We start from the raw sequence: 16,144 nt of genomic DNA, 5'->3' as shown, positions 1-16,144 counted from the left end.
CTTGAAGGGGAATAATAAATATTTAATAAAAAGAAGAAATCTTACAGAAATTCCCAATAGCTTTAATTTTTTTTTCTCTCTGTCTTTTGCTAGGAATTATCACGCTGAAGCAGACATATGGTATACACAGTCCCACATCCTGTCTGATACAGTGAGAGAGAGCAAATACTTCACAAGATCAAGCATGAATTTCCATAACAAACAACTAGGAAATATGCTCTCTGTATCAGGAATATAAACTATTACCTGTTGCATTGATTTCCTGGGACAAATCTAAGGTTATCAACATGGTCTTCCAAGTTACCTTGGGTTCAGTGAACATGGAAGAAAAGTATATTTGATTTCTCCTTAATTCAAAGTCCATTTCAATAAATTCACAGAGAAAAGTTAGATCCAAAATTATTAGATATTAATATCGGAACTCAACCCTATCCTGATCCCAGGATCAGGAAGTCTGTCTAAGTTGTAGATTCCAGAAAAGGGGAAGAGAAAACAAGGGTTGTGCTGCTTCACATACATCTGGTTCTAGGCTCTTTCCCAGCTGCTGTTGGTCACTGCGCCAGAAACTAGATAGTAGACAGGTCTTTGATGTGACATAGTGCAACCATTCTCGTGTAAAATTAAAATTATTTTTAAATTTTCTTTTTCCTTTTCTGCATGTGGATGCTCCTTTGCCTAGGCAACTTGACCTGTTCCAACTGTGCTCATTTTTACATAACAGTAAATCTAAAAATATATATAATAGTGATGACATGCCTATTCAAAATAGACAATATCACACAAACTTACCAAGTCAGGCTGCCTTCACAACAGACTTGTTTGCATATTTACACTCTGTGAAGACAGTTGTGATGCTGATACTGTCAGGTAGTATGTTAAGAAGCCAGTATCAGTTAAGCATGAATTTTTAATGTAATCTTTAATGAACCAAGATGTTATATGATCTCTATAAAAATGAGATCACATAATGTAAAAAGTCCATGGAAATCCACAGATACAATGCTGGCAGCAGGTTTTATAGAAAAAAGCAACAAACAGCTGTAAAAAATATGTCCTGATTAGATAGTAAGATGGGATACAACACTCATTCTTTTTCACCTCCCAAAGTTTCTGCAACATTTTCAGGCAAGCTTACATCAGCTGGGCCAGAAATATCTATGGCCATAGTGCCCCACAGAAAATGTATACTCTTTGTGACACTAAACTGATTGCTCAGTGAGGCCAAGACTTTTAAGCAACAGAAGGCTGTAAGTGAGATTGCCATTGCAAGCCTACAAGAACAGTAACTTTTCAGTAACAAATAACCTTATTTCTCACAAACAGTAGAATGGCCATTTGATAGAACACTATTTATTGCAAAAGCTAAACAGAACATAGATATGGCTATCTCACAGGCAAAACCTGACTGACCTGAAAGAGCTCTGTTTAAGAAACCCTGCTGCAACTGTAAAATTGAACTGAGGAATTGATCAGCATTACAATTCCAACTTATCAACATGCACATACATTTTCTTCTTTAGTTATTTACACTAAGCCAAATTCTTTTCAGAATGCTGTTGTTACGATGATCTGAGAATGTAAGAGAGGCAAGACTCATGGAAGTCTGTGAAAGCAGCACCTGCTACTAGACCTACTAATAGTGTCAGGCAAAATTTTTGACATGAGATGCCCTTCTTCAAGTCTGAAAGGGAAGTGCTAAACTTTAAGGTTAAATACAAGCTGAGAACACTTATGCAGTTCCACAGCTAGTTAAGCTGCCCTTGTCCCTATTGACATGTTCTGTGTGTTCCCATCATTTCCTATTCAGTAACACTTGGGTGATCAAATGGTGAGCCAGATTAGGGAATTTACAAACTGATCCAGCTGAAAAAACAGCTCTTACTTAATTCGTACTTTGCAAAATCAGTTCCATAAACCAGTTCCCCACATCACTACAGGAAAGCTACTGGTAGCATAAGAGAAGGAAGAAATACATTGCTGGGGCAGGGCAGGCCTGCTCCTTTCAGCAGTGACCTTCACTTATGTCAATTTAAAGACATCTTAGAAATCCATTCCAGGTTTAATTAGATATGTCAATTAGTTGGACTGTCTAAAAGAAAAGGTAGTTATGAACTCTTGAGTGCAGGTGTTACTGAAAATAAGAGAGGACAGGGGAAGTTCCCTCCTCTGAGGGACAGACAGGATTTATTGCCTATGGAACAGAGGAGGATATAGAGAATTATTTAGCCTTATGTGGGAGAATAAAACCAGTATCTTTGTTGAGTCCGTTATTTTTAGTAACTGGCAATTAATTTTAATTCCTAGGTTCATCTTTTGAAGAGGTGTTTTGTGGATCCTTTATGAGAACTGATTAGTTAACAGCTTAGTAGCTGTTGTGTGAGAAATGATTTCCCACTGGTAACTAGGTATTTGCATGCTTTGCTTTTTATCTGTGAGTCTTCGATGTGTAATGATTACGTTTTACATAAAGTCTTCACAAAGTCATTTTATACTGACATACTATTTGAAATGAGAGTATAGGGAGAGGGCGTATAGTATCCATGTTTCAGTATGTTCCATTCCGAAGTCTGGTGTGATAGCTTAACAGTTTGACTGGGTGTCAATGAAAGTTGGAATGATTTATGAGAAGTGAATTTGGATTGTATAGACAGAGGTCATGGTGTATAAACCACAATCATGCAAGTGCACAAATCTGGGTTGGAGTGCTTTCATTTCAAAACCCATAAACCTCTGGCTGATAGTAACAGTATCAGATCATGTACCCCTTCTGGGAAGAAGCCACCACAAGGTAATTCACTAACTTAACAAACAAGCCTAGTACCTTGTCCGTAATCTGACCCAAAGGAATATTTAGGTACTTTGACAGTTTATGGAGAACTTTTTTCCCATTAAAAAAAAAATCACGTTTGCTAAGCATATCAGGACAAAACTGTCTATGAATCTCTAAGATGCAACATTAACGTGTCTAATGACACATTAAAATTACAATTTATTTTCATGTACTTTACCGATTGAACACTTACCCACTGTGGCAGAAGCTGATGACAGAAGAGACTTTCCCCAGGTACCCCAAGCTCCCCATCTACTTACTTTAGATGAGGAGTCTGTGGCCTATAAGAACAAAAATATTACTCCACTGTCTAAAATTCAAAGGCAGGAGGAAACACAAAGCTGTCAGGCAACAAAGTCTAGCATTTATTAAATGATGATAGATCAGGTATTATATACAGTTCTGTGCACAAGAAAGCAGAATGGGAAGCTTAGTTCAGATCACCTATTCTTGAAAGCACCTAAAAAGATGTCTTTATAAATTCCCTAATATTTCTTCAGGCACCCAATCCTATAAAGCCATACAAGTTTATTAGGGCTATTACTAGGGAGAGGCAGGAACTCGTCTGTTTCCTGAGTTCTACCAGGAGCCACAGTTAGAGACTTCTCTGCCTGAGTCTCCTCAAAGGTGTAACCCAGTAGATGTGCACAGGGAATGCCTAACAACTGATTTCAATAAAAAGACAGCCAGAGGAGGTGCTGCCCACCTTTTACTCTGAAGTGTGGTATTAAGTGATTATCAGTATTCCATATGTAAATCATATTAAGAAACTGTTGTCTCAAGAAAAGTTCCAGTAGCATATCATCCCTACACAATCAACTCAAAACCAAAAGCTGAAGTATCCTGAGACAAGCCTGCATTGTACAATGTACAGATCCCTGTGGAGAGACTAAACCAATGTGCTTTAACCTTTTCCAGTTCATGGATGCCTGAAAATTTTTCAGTGGAGATGAGAACATCTTCAGCTATGTCACAGGTATTGGATTTGGATGCTGTATAGACAGTAAAAAAAGCCTTGTTTTTCTTAGTTTTCTTTTATTAACTTCCTGCAATTACTCACAGGACTCCCAAAGGTCTGTGGATCACAAATAAAACACTACTGGCCTAGAATAAGTAAAAAACTACTGGGTGTTTCACTGAGCTTTGTGAAACATACACTGTTTTTGTAAAGTCAGTGACTTGAAACCTAGCAAGTGCAAGATTCAGTGCTGCATATGCAGCTTAAAATCTGTCCTCTTCTAGGTTCATTCTGTGAACTGCATGAAGCAGATTTGTACAGAAAGCCAGATAACAAAATCACAGGTGTATTATATCTATGCAAAATGGACTAGATTCTTAGTTAAGATTTAGGCTCTGGTGTAGTTTTACTGCAACCAGGCTAGAAAGACCAAATTAACATCATATTGGCAAAGAGAAATTCAACTATTCCCAGTTTCCAAAAGCTTGATGTTGCTATCTTAACTTAGTATTATTCCCATGCAGGCTTTCTGTATACAACTCTAAGCTTTTGTGAAAAACAGTATATACATTGTACAAAATACTGCCCCTACAAAGCAGGGAGGGGAGGGCTTTTATGGAAAAGAAACTATGACTTACTGGGCTGCTTTCTTCATGCAGTGTGTCTTCAGATACAGGTTCTGTATCAAGGCTTACAGTCTCATTGCACTCAGTGGGCATGTCTTCAGTCGCCTCTCCGTTGGAAGGCAGACTTTCAATTATTTTTTCAGTCAAAGGTTTATCATTAATAAATACGTCTCCTTCTTGTCTATTACTGGCACTCTGAGTGGCCTGTCCATGTTCATCTTGTGAAGACTCATGCAAGATCTCAGCTTCCACAAGGTGTGATACTGACTTGTTAGGCAGTATCTCACTGTTGGGCACTTCCATTACTTCAGGATTTTCTTCAGATGGGATGCCATCACATACGTCTTCAGACATTTTCAATTCTGAATAAAGAAAATAAATTCTTTTAGGTTACATAAACATTTGAATGACTATAAAATATGCAGTGTTTACCATAAGGTATTGTGAATAACATAAGATACTGTGAATACTCTATTCACCTTGCAGGATCTCACTTAAGTATGAAGTGCAGCATTACTGTTTTCCAAGTACAGTCTGGTGAGGGAGAAAGGATGTTCATTTGTCTAGAGAAGTCAAATGTAAGAGTTGCCATGTGGTTAATTCCTAGATTCCCTATTAGACATGTATGAAAGACCACTGGAGAACAGGATAATCTGAGCTGCAATAGCCAAGCAGCTCTTGCTCTCTACATCCAGAGTTTCCTATAGACTGCTGACTGATGGAGAGGAGGATGACAAACACTACGTGACAAAAACTATAGTGATATTTATGTGTTGGAGAAGGGGCATAATTTGAGAACATGACATGCCATGGTCCCTGCAGCCATTTCATAGACAGGAAGCATTCATTGTTCACACTGTTTCTGCATCACTTGTCTCAAAGGCATACTGTTTGGGGAGTGCAACACTTCTCACCTGTTCCTAAAATTCCAGCTGTATGATTAAACTTCAGTTTTGAAACAAGGTAAGCTTACATAAGGTACAGTTTTGGTTTTTTTTCTAAGTTATGAACCAGTTTTCTTGTATTTGCCCCTTATCTTCCAATGTAACTTATTTTTTCTCAGTATTTTCCACCACTGTGCAGTCATTGGGCTGAGGATCCAGGAATGGAAAGAAATGGCCACTGAGCAACCTCTGCAGCTGATTAAGGATCAGCACTGGCACAGTCCAAAAGAACTACTGTACAGTGATTACAACTACCACTTACATGTTGGCAACAATATGCCTGGCACTCTACTCAGAAGACAACCCTTGACAAAGAGTTGACATTGCAAGCTCTTGACCATATGCTGAGTTGCGGGGGTGCGGGTGGGGAAGAAAAAAGCAAAATATGACTGGGATTTAGGAGACATCTGCCTGAGAAGCATGTATGTAAATCACTACATTTTATTAAAGTCTATAGGATCATGTACCTCTGTGTCTTTAGCATCGTGTTTATCCCACTTGAATGTAGATGAGCTGTTTCAACAGTTCCAAGAATAGCATTTGGGATCAGTGAACGAGAAACATAAATAAACAAGCACTTGGTATCACTTATATTACTTTAGCTTACACTGTAACTTAATTATCTTTAGAAAACATACATTTACAAGTCAGAATCTTTGCATCTGCCACAAGTATTTGCAGTCTTCTATTACAAATACAGCAAATACTATAAAATGCTTTAGTGTAGGTAAATATTGCCATTAACAGTACTCACTGTGTGATGGGCAGCATCACCTGAAGAAAATCGATTTGTAAATCAAATTCCACCGTCCGATATGAGGATCCTCTACCAAAACCTGCAAAATCTGTACACACATGCATCATCATTTTGCACAGGGATTAGAGCTGAATAAGAAAATGCCCCTAACCGCTTGTTTAAAGGATCACACATACACGTGCCCATGAATTTCTGCAGGGCTGGGTCACCTTTGGGGGCCACTTGGGCCAAGGTCCCTGCAGTTGTCTGCCCAACCTCACCGGCGCACGGCAGGTAACAGCGAATTACCGCGTCCGTGAGCCGCCGCCAGCCGCGCCCGGCCCGGGGGTAAGGCGCCATCCAAGCTGTCATCAGTGAGGCTACACCGACCTGCATCAGCCCGGACCGCCCCGCCCAGAGGCAATTCCTGCCCACAGGCAGCTCCTGGGGGAGATGCCAAGGCCGGCTCCGGACCGGGCGGCGGGGGAGCGCCCGGCCAGCGGCCGCCACTCGCCCTGAGCCGCCGGCGGCCAGCGGGACCGGCCGACCCTCAGGGGCTGGCGCTGGCGGCACCTGCCGACCCGCCGCCGGCGGAGTTTAATCCCGCCTGGAAAGCAAAGCCAGCCGCCGACGGCCGCCTTCAGACGGGGATCAGCGCCTCCGGGAGGGATAACTTTTTTGGCCGGCGGCACCGCGCTCCCCTTTCGCTCAGCGCCCCTGTCACCTCTGTCACCCCTCCCTCCGCGGGACGCTGCGGGCTGAGGCGACGCCCCCTCGGGCTGCGGCCGCCAGCTCCCCCGGCCACCTGCCCCGCGCTCGGGGAGAAGCGGGGCCAGCCGAGGCGCCGCTCCCTCAAACCCGCAGCAGCCACAGCTTCCCCTTTCCTTTTTTTTTTCTTTTTCTTTTCTTTTCTTTTCCTTTTTCTTTTCGAAATCCCCTCTGGGGCAGAGTTTAGCGAGGAGCCCGCAGGCAGTTTCAAAAGCGGCAGAAAAGAAGAAATCGCTGCGCTCCTTACCGCTCCGCAGTCCCCCGGCCGGCGCGCCCCCTGCTCCTTCCCCTTCCCCGCCCCGCCACGTCGGCAGCAGCGGGGGGAGGAGGCAGAGCCGGCCGGGCGGCCGCGGGCCGGGCGGCCGCGGGGAGGAGGCAGGGCCGGCTCCTCTTCCCTCGCTCTCCCTCCGTCGCTCTGAGGCGGCCGCCTGTTGCGGAAGGGGCGCCCCGCGCCGCTGCTGAGCCGCACCCGGGCTCCGGGCTGCCCCGCCGCCTCAGCCGCCGTTACCGGCCCTGCGAGCCCCCGGCTCTCCGCGGGGCGGCGGGGCGCGGGCTGAGCGGCGCCTGTGGGACGCGGCAGCCCGCGGGCGGGGGGCGGCCTGCGGGGACCCGCCGGAAGCGCAGGCCGGGAGCGATAGGCGCGGGGGGAGCGGGGCGGCAGCAGGGTGCGTTGGCAACGCCGGTGTGAGAGCGGCCGTACCCAGGCGTTCTTAAGTACGAGTGGGTCCAGTCACTGAGGTGGCGCCACATTTTAATACTATTTTTCGTGTTTAAAAAGTTTAAGCCTTCCTCGGAGTGAGCTGCAGCTAAGCACCTACTGCAGTGTGGGGCTGTGGAATTAACGGAGATGGAGCTTTCCAGATGCCGCTTGCAGCGGCGCTGGTCCGTGTTTACAGGAAATGCCGCCAGAAGAACGCGGGGGGTGTGCGGGCACATTTCCAGTAACCAGTGTCAGCGCCCACAGCCACGCCAGAAGCGCTTGGCTGAACAGGGCTGTTGCAGGCCCTTGCCCAACAGCCTCTGGTTGGTGTAATCCTTCACACCCTTTCCTCTTTTTGCCTCTTCATTTCACGGTGAAGCATGCCCTTTTACTGTGATAAAAGGCAGTTCCACGAGTCATCATAGCATCCTTGCTAGCACTAGCCTTCCTTTGCAGAAGAAAGAAATAGCTACTGTCGCCACAGGAAACAAAATCACGCATGTGAGTCACCGAGGAGAGCTGCTATAGGAGGTCACAAAATACAGCCCCAGCTCTCTGAAGCATGCATCAAAAATACAGTCATGTTACACCCTTCTCAGGCAAAAGTCTGAGTTTCCAATTAAGGTAGGCAGTAGCAGAACAAATGTTCATATCATCATACAATGTTTATTTAGAAGGCATTTCTATGAGAATTTAAGTATCAGGGCGTGCTGGCAGTTCTAGCATCTTTTAGATTAATTTATTAAAGTTAAGATGTATTTATTGAAAATGAAATCTAGAGTGGCCCTAAGGATTTTGCTTGTGTTTTTCAGTGGAGCTTGCAGAAGAGTAAGGGCAGTGTCTTAGGAGGAATCATGATGGATGAAGTTCTATAGCTGGAGATTGTTTTTCCCCATGATAGATGGTAATTTTGTCTGTAAAGTGGATCTTACACTGTTTTGCAGATTCTGTAGAAGGCCATGCATATTTTAGAGCTGCAAGACCGTATTCATCACTTTTGTAATACGAAGTTATTGCTTCAGGATGAAATTAACATTGTAAGTGAACAAACATGTATGTATCTCTATTGGGATGGAAGGATGCATTCATTTCCTAAGTTCTGAAATTACTTTCTTGAATTTAGCACTTGCATTTTAAAATTTTCTTTCACTTTTAAGTAATTATTTTCCCTTGTATTGTCAGTATGGTGATACTGCAAATGGTTTTGAAATAAATGAGTGATAGAGATTGAACGCTGCTATGCATCTCAGGTTTCGCTGAAGTTTGTTACTACCCTAAGTTGAGTTGCCATCATCTTCCTAATGGGTTTCAGAAAAGATGTGGGTAAGTATAAAGAAAAGATGGGAGGAAACAACTACATTTGGTTACTTTTAACAAAACACGGAAGTGTGCATAACATTTGAGGAATATGCTAATCTTCTTCCAGTGATTGCCCTGGTAAATCCAAGTGGTAAATATGAGGACTAATGGCATGCAATTAATGTTAATATGCTTATTTTGCTGTTGAACATATGCTCTATCTATTGTTATAACATATAAGCAGAACTGGAGAACTCAAAATCACAACAGTGGCCAGCTCATACTGTCACTTAATTGAAGATAGACTCTTGAATAAGAGTCTTTAATTTACAGCAGTTATTACATGTTAACCAAACATACGTCTGGTTCTGTATTCATTAGAGTAATAGCTAGGTTATGTGCAAGCAGTTAAACTGTTATATTCTAAAACAGGAATGCATGTTTGGTGGAAGCAAGGTCTTACCTTAGGATTTTACCTCATCCTAAGGATGGATAGCAAAATCTTCCTAACTAAGAGCAGGCAGTGGTGAGGTTTGTATATAACAGTATTACCAGTTGTCATTTGGAAATGAGCTGTGAATACTCTTGTCTGTATTGAACAGAAATGGAGAAGGGATCATAGAGTGCCACCATAAGGGTCATCAGCATAACAGCAGAGAATATGAGTTGACCGTATTCTGTTGCTTACTACGTGTCCCGTCTTTCCCTCCCTTTTTTGGATGACCTCTGAGAAATATAATGTATAGAATAAGCTTTAATGTGAAAAAGTAATTTTAAAGATTATTTCCTCTGCTTCCTGAATCATTGACATGTTAAATCGTGAATGCATTATGGTATGCTAACCCAGAAAGGTAGCATGGTAGTGTGCCAGTTCCGTATTTTGATCTCAGCTAAGATGGAATTTCTGACCAACATCATACAGAAATAAAGAGAGATTGGTTTATGTCTTTGCCAGGATAATAATCCAAGCGTTTGAGTGTTCTGTACTGAAGTCGCTGCTCTGTTCCCATATCCACTATTTAACCCAATCACAATACTGCTGGAGCAGGAGAGAGAGATATTATTTTTCCATTCCCATTAAATAGAAATTAAAATAAGACAAAAGTACTTTTGTAAACCAGCCTTGATAAGGATGTGACAACTGAATTGGTATAGCTGAATGCAAAACAAAACATCAGAATAATGTGTATAGACTTAGACCATTATTAAGTTCAGAGAGGATGAATTTGAGTGTAAAACTTGCTCAGAAGAAATACTTATATTAATTTGATGAAGACAGAAAGTTGGTAAAAAGATTAATTTTTCCCCTGCTTAATCTATTGCAAAGCATGAAAAAATATAGTTCAATAAAAATTAAATAATGGAGGAATTACAGTACTGTCATATGTGGAAAATACATCTGGAGGAAAGCAGATGCCATTTCATAAAATGTCAGTAGGTGGCACAAACATTTATATAAAGAATTTGGGCGTTCCTAAGTGTTGTTACACAGTAGGATAGAGTTACAGGAAGTTTTGGTTTTGGTTTCTCTTGAGTACATTTTCTGCTTTTTCAGAGACCAGGGATTTCTGGTGAGAAACTTTTCATTTTGGTGATTTTATCTGGTTGCTGGTTAGCTCAAACTGTTTTATGTTCTGCATCTTATTTGATAACAAACCATGTTTCCCATAGAGGATTATTAGCAAGCGTATGATGTACTGTCAAGTATATTGTTAAGAAATGAGAGTAAAGTTGCTTATGTTCAGTAAATTTATCTGAAGAAGCTGGCCAAATAGCAGTTCCTTTGTATTTGCACTACATCCATAGTTATGGGGGTTGCAGTGATTTAATGGAAATAGTTTTTCTACACTTCAGGAATGAGCCTAACTTGATATGTTTCATTCATTCGAAAGACATACTTTTAATGTTTGGGTTTTGTATTATGCCGATAATTTGCAAAGTGCATGCCTTAATCATGAACCATCGTAGCTCAATGCATTCTGTATGTTTCTTATATGAAAGCTTAGTCAGTTTATACTGAGTTTATATTGGAAAAACTCCTTTAACACCTCAATTTTGATTTCTTCTCTTGCTCTTTAAACAACAGGACAATTTCTCATGATGGTCTTTATTTGCTTACCCTAATGGATTGCTTCTGTGCTTATATCTTGATAATGCTCTTTTTATCAAGTTTGAAGACTTGAGGATACTTCTGAATTAAAAGGGATATGACTATGAAGGGTGATTTCTCCAGTGCTAGCCCCCAAATCATGGGTCATGTGTTACAACAGTTTTTAATTTTGTGGCTTCATAGCATATTCTAAAGAAAGTTTGAAGGTGCTTGTAAATAATTAGACTGAATGCCAGGATATAAGAATGAGAGAGAAGATTAAGCACATGTGGAAGAATCATATCCTTCTTTCACCTAGCCCCTGGATATTGCTGAAATTTTGTCCTAAGAAGAAATAATTATTTGAAGGTAGATTTTTCTTCCAGATTTCTCTTGAAGCTATATATTTTTTTTGATTACATGAACATCAGTAGTGTTGCCCAAACACTTGGAAGAACAGGATAGGAGATGCTATCTATCTATCTGTCTATCTAGATAAAAGATTATTATCTTTTCTTCTCTGCACTTATGTGGTGAAAATGTATTAGATTGATTACTGCTTATGAAAAAGCCTTTGTCTTTAATTAGGGAACGCTTAACTTGGACAGTGTGCTCAGGGAGCTCAAAGACAACTTTAATGAGCGGGTGGTGTTTGTCTTGAGCCCCCCGAACGAGCAAGATAAGAGCAGGAATATCCAGGCAATAAATATTGTGTGCAGCTGAGTCATGACAGTAACTCCACCATGCTCAGGTGTCTGGCCAGTGTCCCTGGCATGTGTGAACCTTACAAATCATGAAATAGCACACGCCTGCACATAGCCTAAATTTAAAAGTTTGCATACACTAGGTGCGTACACTTTATTTATTTTTTTTTTCACTGAATATATTTCTCACTGGGCAAGCTCTGGGACCTGGCCAGAAGCCTCACCTATGGGTGGATGCACTGCGTAGGGATTTTCCCAGTTACCGAGAGACTTCTGGCACCAGCTGCAGCAGGGCTTCCCGGCTGAAGTGTGGGCCTGGGTGATGTTAAGGTGGTATTTGGTGATGTATCCTTTTCTTTGTCTCCGTAACACTTTGCAGTAATGATCAGGTGCTTCACTCCTATTGCTCTTTTATCATATTGTGCATAATAACTAGTACAGTTTCTTTTTATCATATCGCATGCTATTTTTTTATAGTGTAATATAATAAACTGCATTTATTCTTATGTTTGATTTGGAATTTATTTTTGCTTGGTATCCAGTCAATCAGCAAAACAGCATGCCCAAATGCCTTTTGAGGGCTATGATGGTAAAGCTGCATGTAATTTTTACAAATGAAAATCTGGAAAAAAGCTGGAAAAGTTTTGCTGTATTGCCCCACTGTTTCTAGATGATTTCATGCATTCTTTACAAAAGAGGAAGTCAGTGGACTGTTTTATGTTGCACTGTTTATGTTATGTTGAGATTTCATAATACAGCTTGTGTCAGATCAAGGACAATGTACATATTAGATCCAGTAATGTAATTCTAAGCAAGCTTGTGGAATGGTTAATGGTGCAGAGGATGAAGTCCTTGAGGTTGTAGCTTTAGTCCAACAAATGACAGCTATTACTGTCTCTTTGCAGAGTCACTAGAAATATGAACTTACAGTGTAGCTATTTAAGTATCAAGGGAAAGCTGAAAGCCAGTGCAGTCATGAATAAGCACTACGGAAATCTTCAGACAGCTATGATTTGAAAGTAATGGGAAGAAGAGGGGGGAAATGCACCAAGGAAACAAGATTTCAAAAATCTGGAAAACAACTCTAAATCAAGATTTACACATATTAAAATGTTAGCTGAGTTCTTACCGGTTCCTCTTTCAGAGAGGTGTTCTGATGCATTTATGGCAATATCTAAAAGGAGTTTTAAGGCAGTATTCACAATGGCTGACTTAAAGTAAGACTGGCTACCCTAAACTACATTCAGAAAGGAGAAGTGTCCTCCATTAGGGAAAATCAAAGCAAATCCACGGTTATGATTTTTCTCAAAATTGTGTTTAAAGAAGCCCCTCTTTCACAACAGAGACATTTGAGGTCAGTGTCCATAGATCAGGGCTAGATTTTGTGTACAGAGGTTCTACAACTGGTATTTTTTTGTGGCATGCAAATACTTTCAGTGTGCATTTGGTGCCCTCTGTGTACATCTAACAGATCAGACACAGGGACACCCCACTTTCAGAGTGGGGTCTAGATTCAGGAGATGCTTTAGCCCAGACAAGAAGCAAACTTTCCTATAGCATAAATATAGAACATCCTACCCCCTACCTCCATCACCGCAGTTAAAGTAAGCAGTAATGACCAATCTCAGCTACCTAAAGACAGCCAACCTTTGATTCAGTCTCTTGAACTGTGTTTCCCTCCAAGTTTTATAGTCAAAAGTCCTTTAAATAAATGTCTCTGAGTCTAATCCTTCAAGAGAGAATCTGAGGAAAGGATCCATACTGGCCTCAAATACTGTTCTTTTGGATCAAAGTCATTACAGTTGTGGGAAGTCTTCATAACACATTGAATCACAGCAATGATTCTGTAAGTAAGCAGCAAATTTTGGTCACCTATGGAATCAGACATGTTTTGTAAGGAACAGTTTCATTATATGTTAAGTACAGCATATTTGTCAAATAGATATTTCAGTGTTGTTCTCTGAGTAAAGAATGGCTCTCCCAAGTGATAAGAAGTGCCTTCATTGTGTTTTGAGTCAAAGGGAGAGGTGAGAAATTGGAACCTTAAAAAAACAATCTCTGTGATACAATCTGTTTTTTGTGTTTGTTTTGCTACAGGATTAGAACAAAGATGGACAAATAAGAAAAGTATTGAGCATATCCAAGGAACCAGAAACCAGTATGACAGAAAATACGAGATCCCTCAGAAACTTTTTTCTTTACAAGTGTTTGTTTGCATTAACTTTTTGGAACCATGTCAGCCTGTCTGTGGAAAATCAACTCTTTACTTCTAACAATTTTCCAGAAGATAGCTATGACAAAAAAATCAAGAGCCTGCTACTCCTGTACACAAACAGGCATCAGTCTGAAGCTAATTTTGACTGGGTTGTGATACAAAATACTACAGAAAGCCTGTCCTTGTCAGAAATCACAAATGGCAATGTAAAAAAATTAATAGCTTTATTATCTAATTTCAGACAAGGATCCAGGTTACAAAATCTGACACTGACAAATGTGTCAGTGGACTGGAGTGCTCTTGCTGATATTTTACAGACTGTATGGCACTCATCCATTGAATACTGCAATATTAATGGTATAACACAATTGTCGGACATTGAAAGCTATGACTTTGACTATTCAGGTACGTCTATGAAAGCATTGACAATGAAGAAAGTTTTAATCACAGATTTGTACTTCTCACAAGATAACCTATACAAAATATTTGCAAACATGAATATTGAAGCCTTGACAATAGCTGAATCAGAGATGATACATATGCTATGTCCTTTGTTTGACAGTCCCTTTAGATACTTAAATTTTTTGAAGAATGATTTAACAGATCTTCTTTTTCAAAAATGTGACAAATTAATTCAACTGGAGACATTAATATTGCAGAGCAATAAATTTGAGAGCCTCCTCAAGGTAAGCTTCATGACCAGCCACATGAAGTCACTGAAATATCTGGACATGAGCAGCAACTTGCTGCGTCATGATGGAGCTGATGAGCAATGCCAGTGGGCTGAGTCTCTGTCAGAGTTGGACCTGTCCTCAAATCAGTTGACGGATGCCGTCTTTGAGTGCTTGCCAGTCAACATCAAAAAACTTGACCTGCAAAACAATCAGATCGCCAGTGTTCCCAAGGGGATGGCTGAGCTGAAGTCCTTGAAAGAGCTGAACCTGGCATCCAACAGGCTGGCTGACCTGCCGGGGTGCAGTGGCTTTACATCCCTGGAGTTCCTGAATACAGAGATGAATTCGATCCTCACCCCATCTGCTGACTTCTTCCAGAGCTGCCCAAAGGTCAGGGAGCTACAAGCCGGGCACAACCCATTCAGGTGTTCCTGTGAACTTCAAGACTTTGTCCGTCTGGAGAGGCATTCTGGGGGGAAGCTGTTTGGCTGGCCGGCAGCGTACGTGTGCGAGTACCCAGAAGACTTGCGAGGGACGCAGCTAAAGGACTTCCACCTGACTGAGCTGGCGTGCAACACGATGCTCTTGCTTGTGACAGCTCTGCTGCTAATGCTGCTGCTGGTGGCTGTCGTGGCCTTTCTGTGCATCTACCTGGATGTGCCGTGGTACCTGCGAATGACGTGGCAGTGGACGCAGACGAAGCGGAGAGCTTGGCACAGCCACCCCAAAGAGCAAGCGGCCATTCTGCAGTTCCATGCATTCATTTCCTACAGCGAGCGCGACTCATTGTGGGTGAAGAACGAGCTGATCCCAAACCTGGAGAAGGGGGAGGGCTGCGTACAGCTGTGCCAGCATGAGCGGAACTTTGTCCCCGGCAAGAGCATTGTGGAGAACATCATTAACTGCATTGAGAAGAGCTACAAGTCGATCTTTGTGTTGTCTCCCAACTTTGTGCAGAGCGAGTGGTGTCACTATGAGCTCTACTTTGCCCATCACAAGTTATTCAGTGAGAATTTCAACAGCTTAATACTCATCTTGCTGGAGCCAATCCCTCCGTATATTATCCCTGCCAGGTATCACAAGCTGAAGGCCCTCATGGCAAAGCGAACCTACCTGGAGTGGCCAAAGGAGAGGAGCAAGCGTGCCCTTTTCTGGGCTAATCTGAGGGCAGCTATTAGCTATAACCTGCCAATGGCTGATGCAGAGAGGTGTGGGGAAGCAGACTAAGAATCTTTCTAATGGAGTTTCTTCTGCTTTTTCTTAGTGAAGCAATAAATACTTTTTGATTTTCATTGGTTGTTCAATGTATTTAGCTTTTTGTTACAGAACCTTGTTTCTACATAGTTGTCTGTGCTGCCTCCTAACTGCAGGCAAAATTCTTATCACCTTACAGGAAGTGTCTGGAGGTTGATATAGAGATAGCAAATCATGCATGTATTTGGATGTGGATTTTGAAATACAGCTTGAAATACTGCACTGAATTTTTCTCAGCAGAATAAAATCTGGAAAAGTTGGCATAGTCATGTGGAGAATGCTTGAGTTTCTGTAGAGTTTGCAGAGCTGCATTAATCACAAAGCTTAATCAACTCGGCCACAGGACC

The 16,144-nt window shown here is 41.6% G+C and overlaps 2 protein-coding genes across 6 annotated transcripts in view; one reads left to right on the top strand and one right to left on the bottom strand.

The window, feature by feature from the left end:
* Positions 1–7,408, bottom strand: part of FAM114A1 (family with sequence similarity 114 member A1) — a 41,694-nt gene extending 34,286 nt beyond the window's left edge. For 2 of the 3 annotated variants that reach the window (XM_056352100.1, XM_056352115.1), the window contains exons 1-4: positions 7,110–7,408; positions 6,113–6,203; positions 4,427–4,776; positions 3,024–3,111 (exon numbers count right to left, since the gene is read on the bottom strand). In XM_056352100.1, coding sequence (XP_056208075.1) covers positions 3,024–3,111; positions 4,427–4,768 — 430 coding nt within the window. In that variant the 5' untranslated portion in view covers positions 4,769–4,776; positions 6,113–6,203; positions 7,110–7,408. Of the gene's footprint in view, positions 1–3,023; positions 3,112–4,426; positions 4,777–5,825; positions 5,872–6,112; positions 6,204–7,109 lie in introns of all 3 variants that reach the window. The other variant, XM_056352108.1, reaches the window with a different exon arrangement.
* Positions 7,409–7,844: 436 nt separating this feature from the next.
* Positions 7,845–15,835, top strand: LOC130155114 (toll-like receptor 1). Of its 3 annotated transcripts, none has more exons than XM_056352082.1 (2): positions 7,845–8,186; positions 13,752–15,835. In XM_056352082.1, the coding sequence occupies exon 2, from the start codon at positions 13,815–13,817 to the stop codon at positions 15,768–15,770; it is 1,956 nt and encodes a 651-aa protein (XP_056208057.1). In that variant the 5' UTR covers positions 7,845–8,186; positions 13,752–13,814; the 3' UTR covers positions 15,771–15,835. The 3 variants fall into 3 exon arrangements, with proteins under 3 accessions (XP_056208057.1, XP_056208048.1, XP_056208064.1); XM_056352073.1 differs by lacking the exon at positions 7,845–8,186 and adding an exon at positions 10,341–10,432; XM_056352089.1 differs by lacking the exon at positions 7,845–8,186 and adding an exon at positions 11,963–11,984.
* Positions 15,836–16,144: the final 309 nt, after the last annotated feature.

This window comes from Falco biarmicus, chromosome 1 (assembly GCF_023638135.1).
Source record: "Falco biarmicus isolate bFalBia1 chromosome 1, bFalBia1.pri, whole genome shotgun sequence".
Lineage (NCBI taxonomy): Eukaryota > Metazoa > Chordata > Aves > Falconiformes > Falconidae > Falco > Falco biarmicus.
The sequence above is the reverse complement of the archived record's forward strand: the minus strand, read 5'-3'. Positions and strand labels throughout refer to the sequence as shown.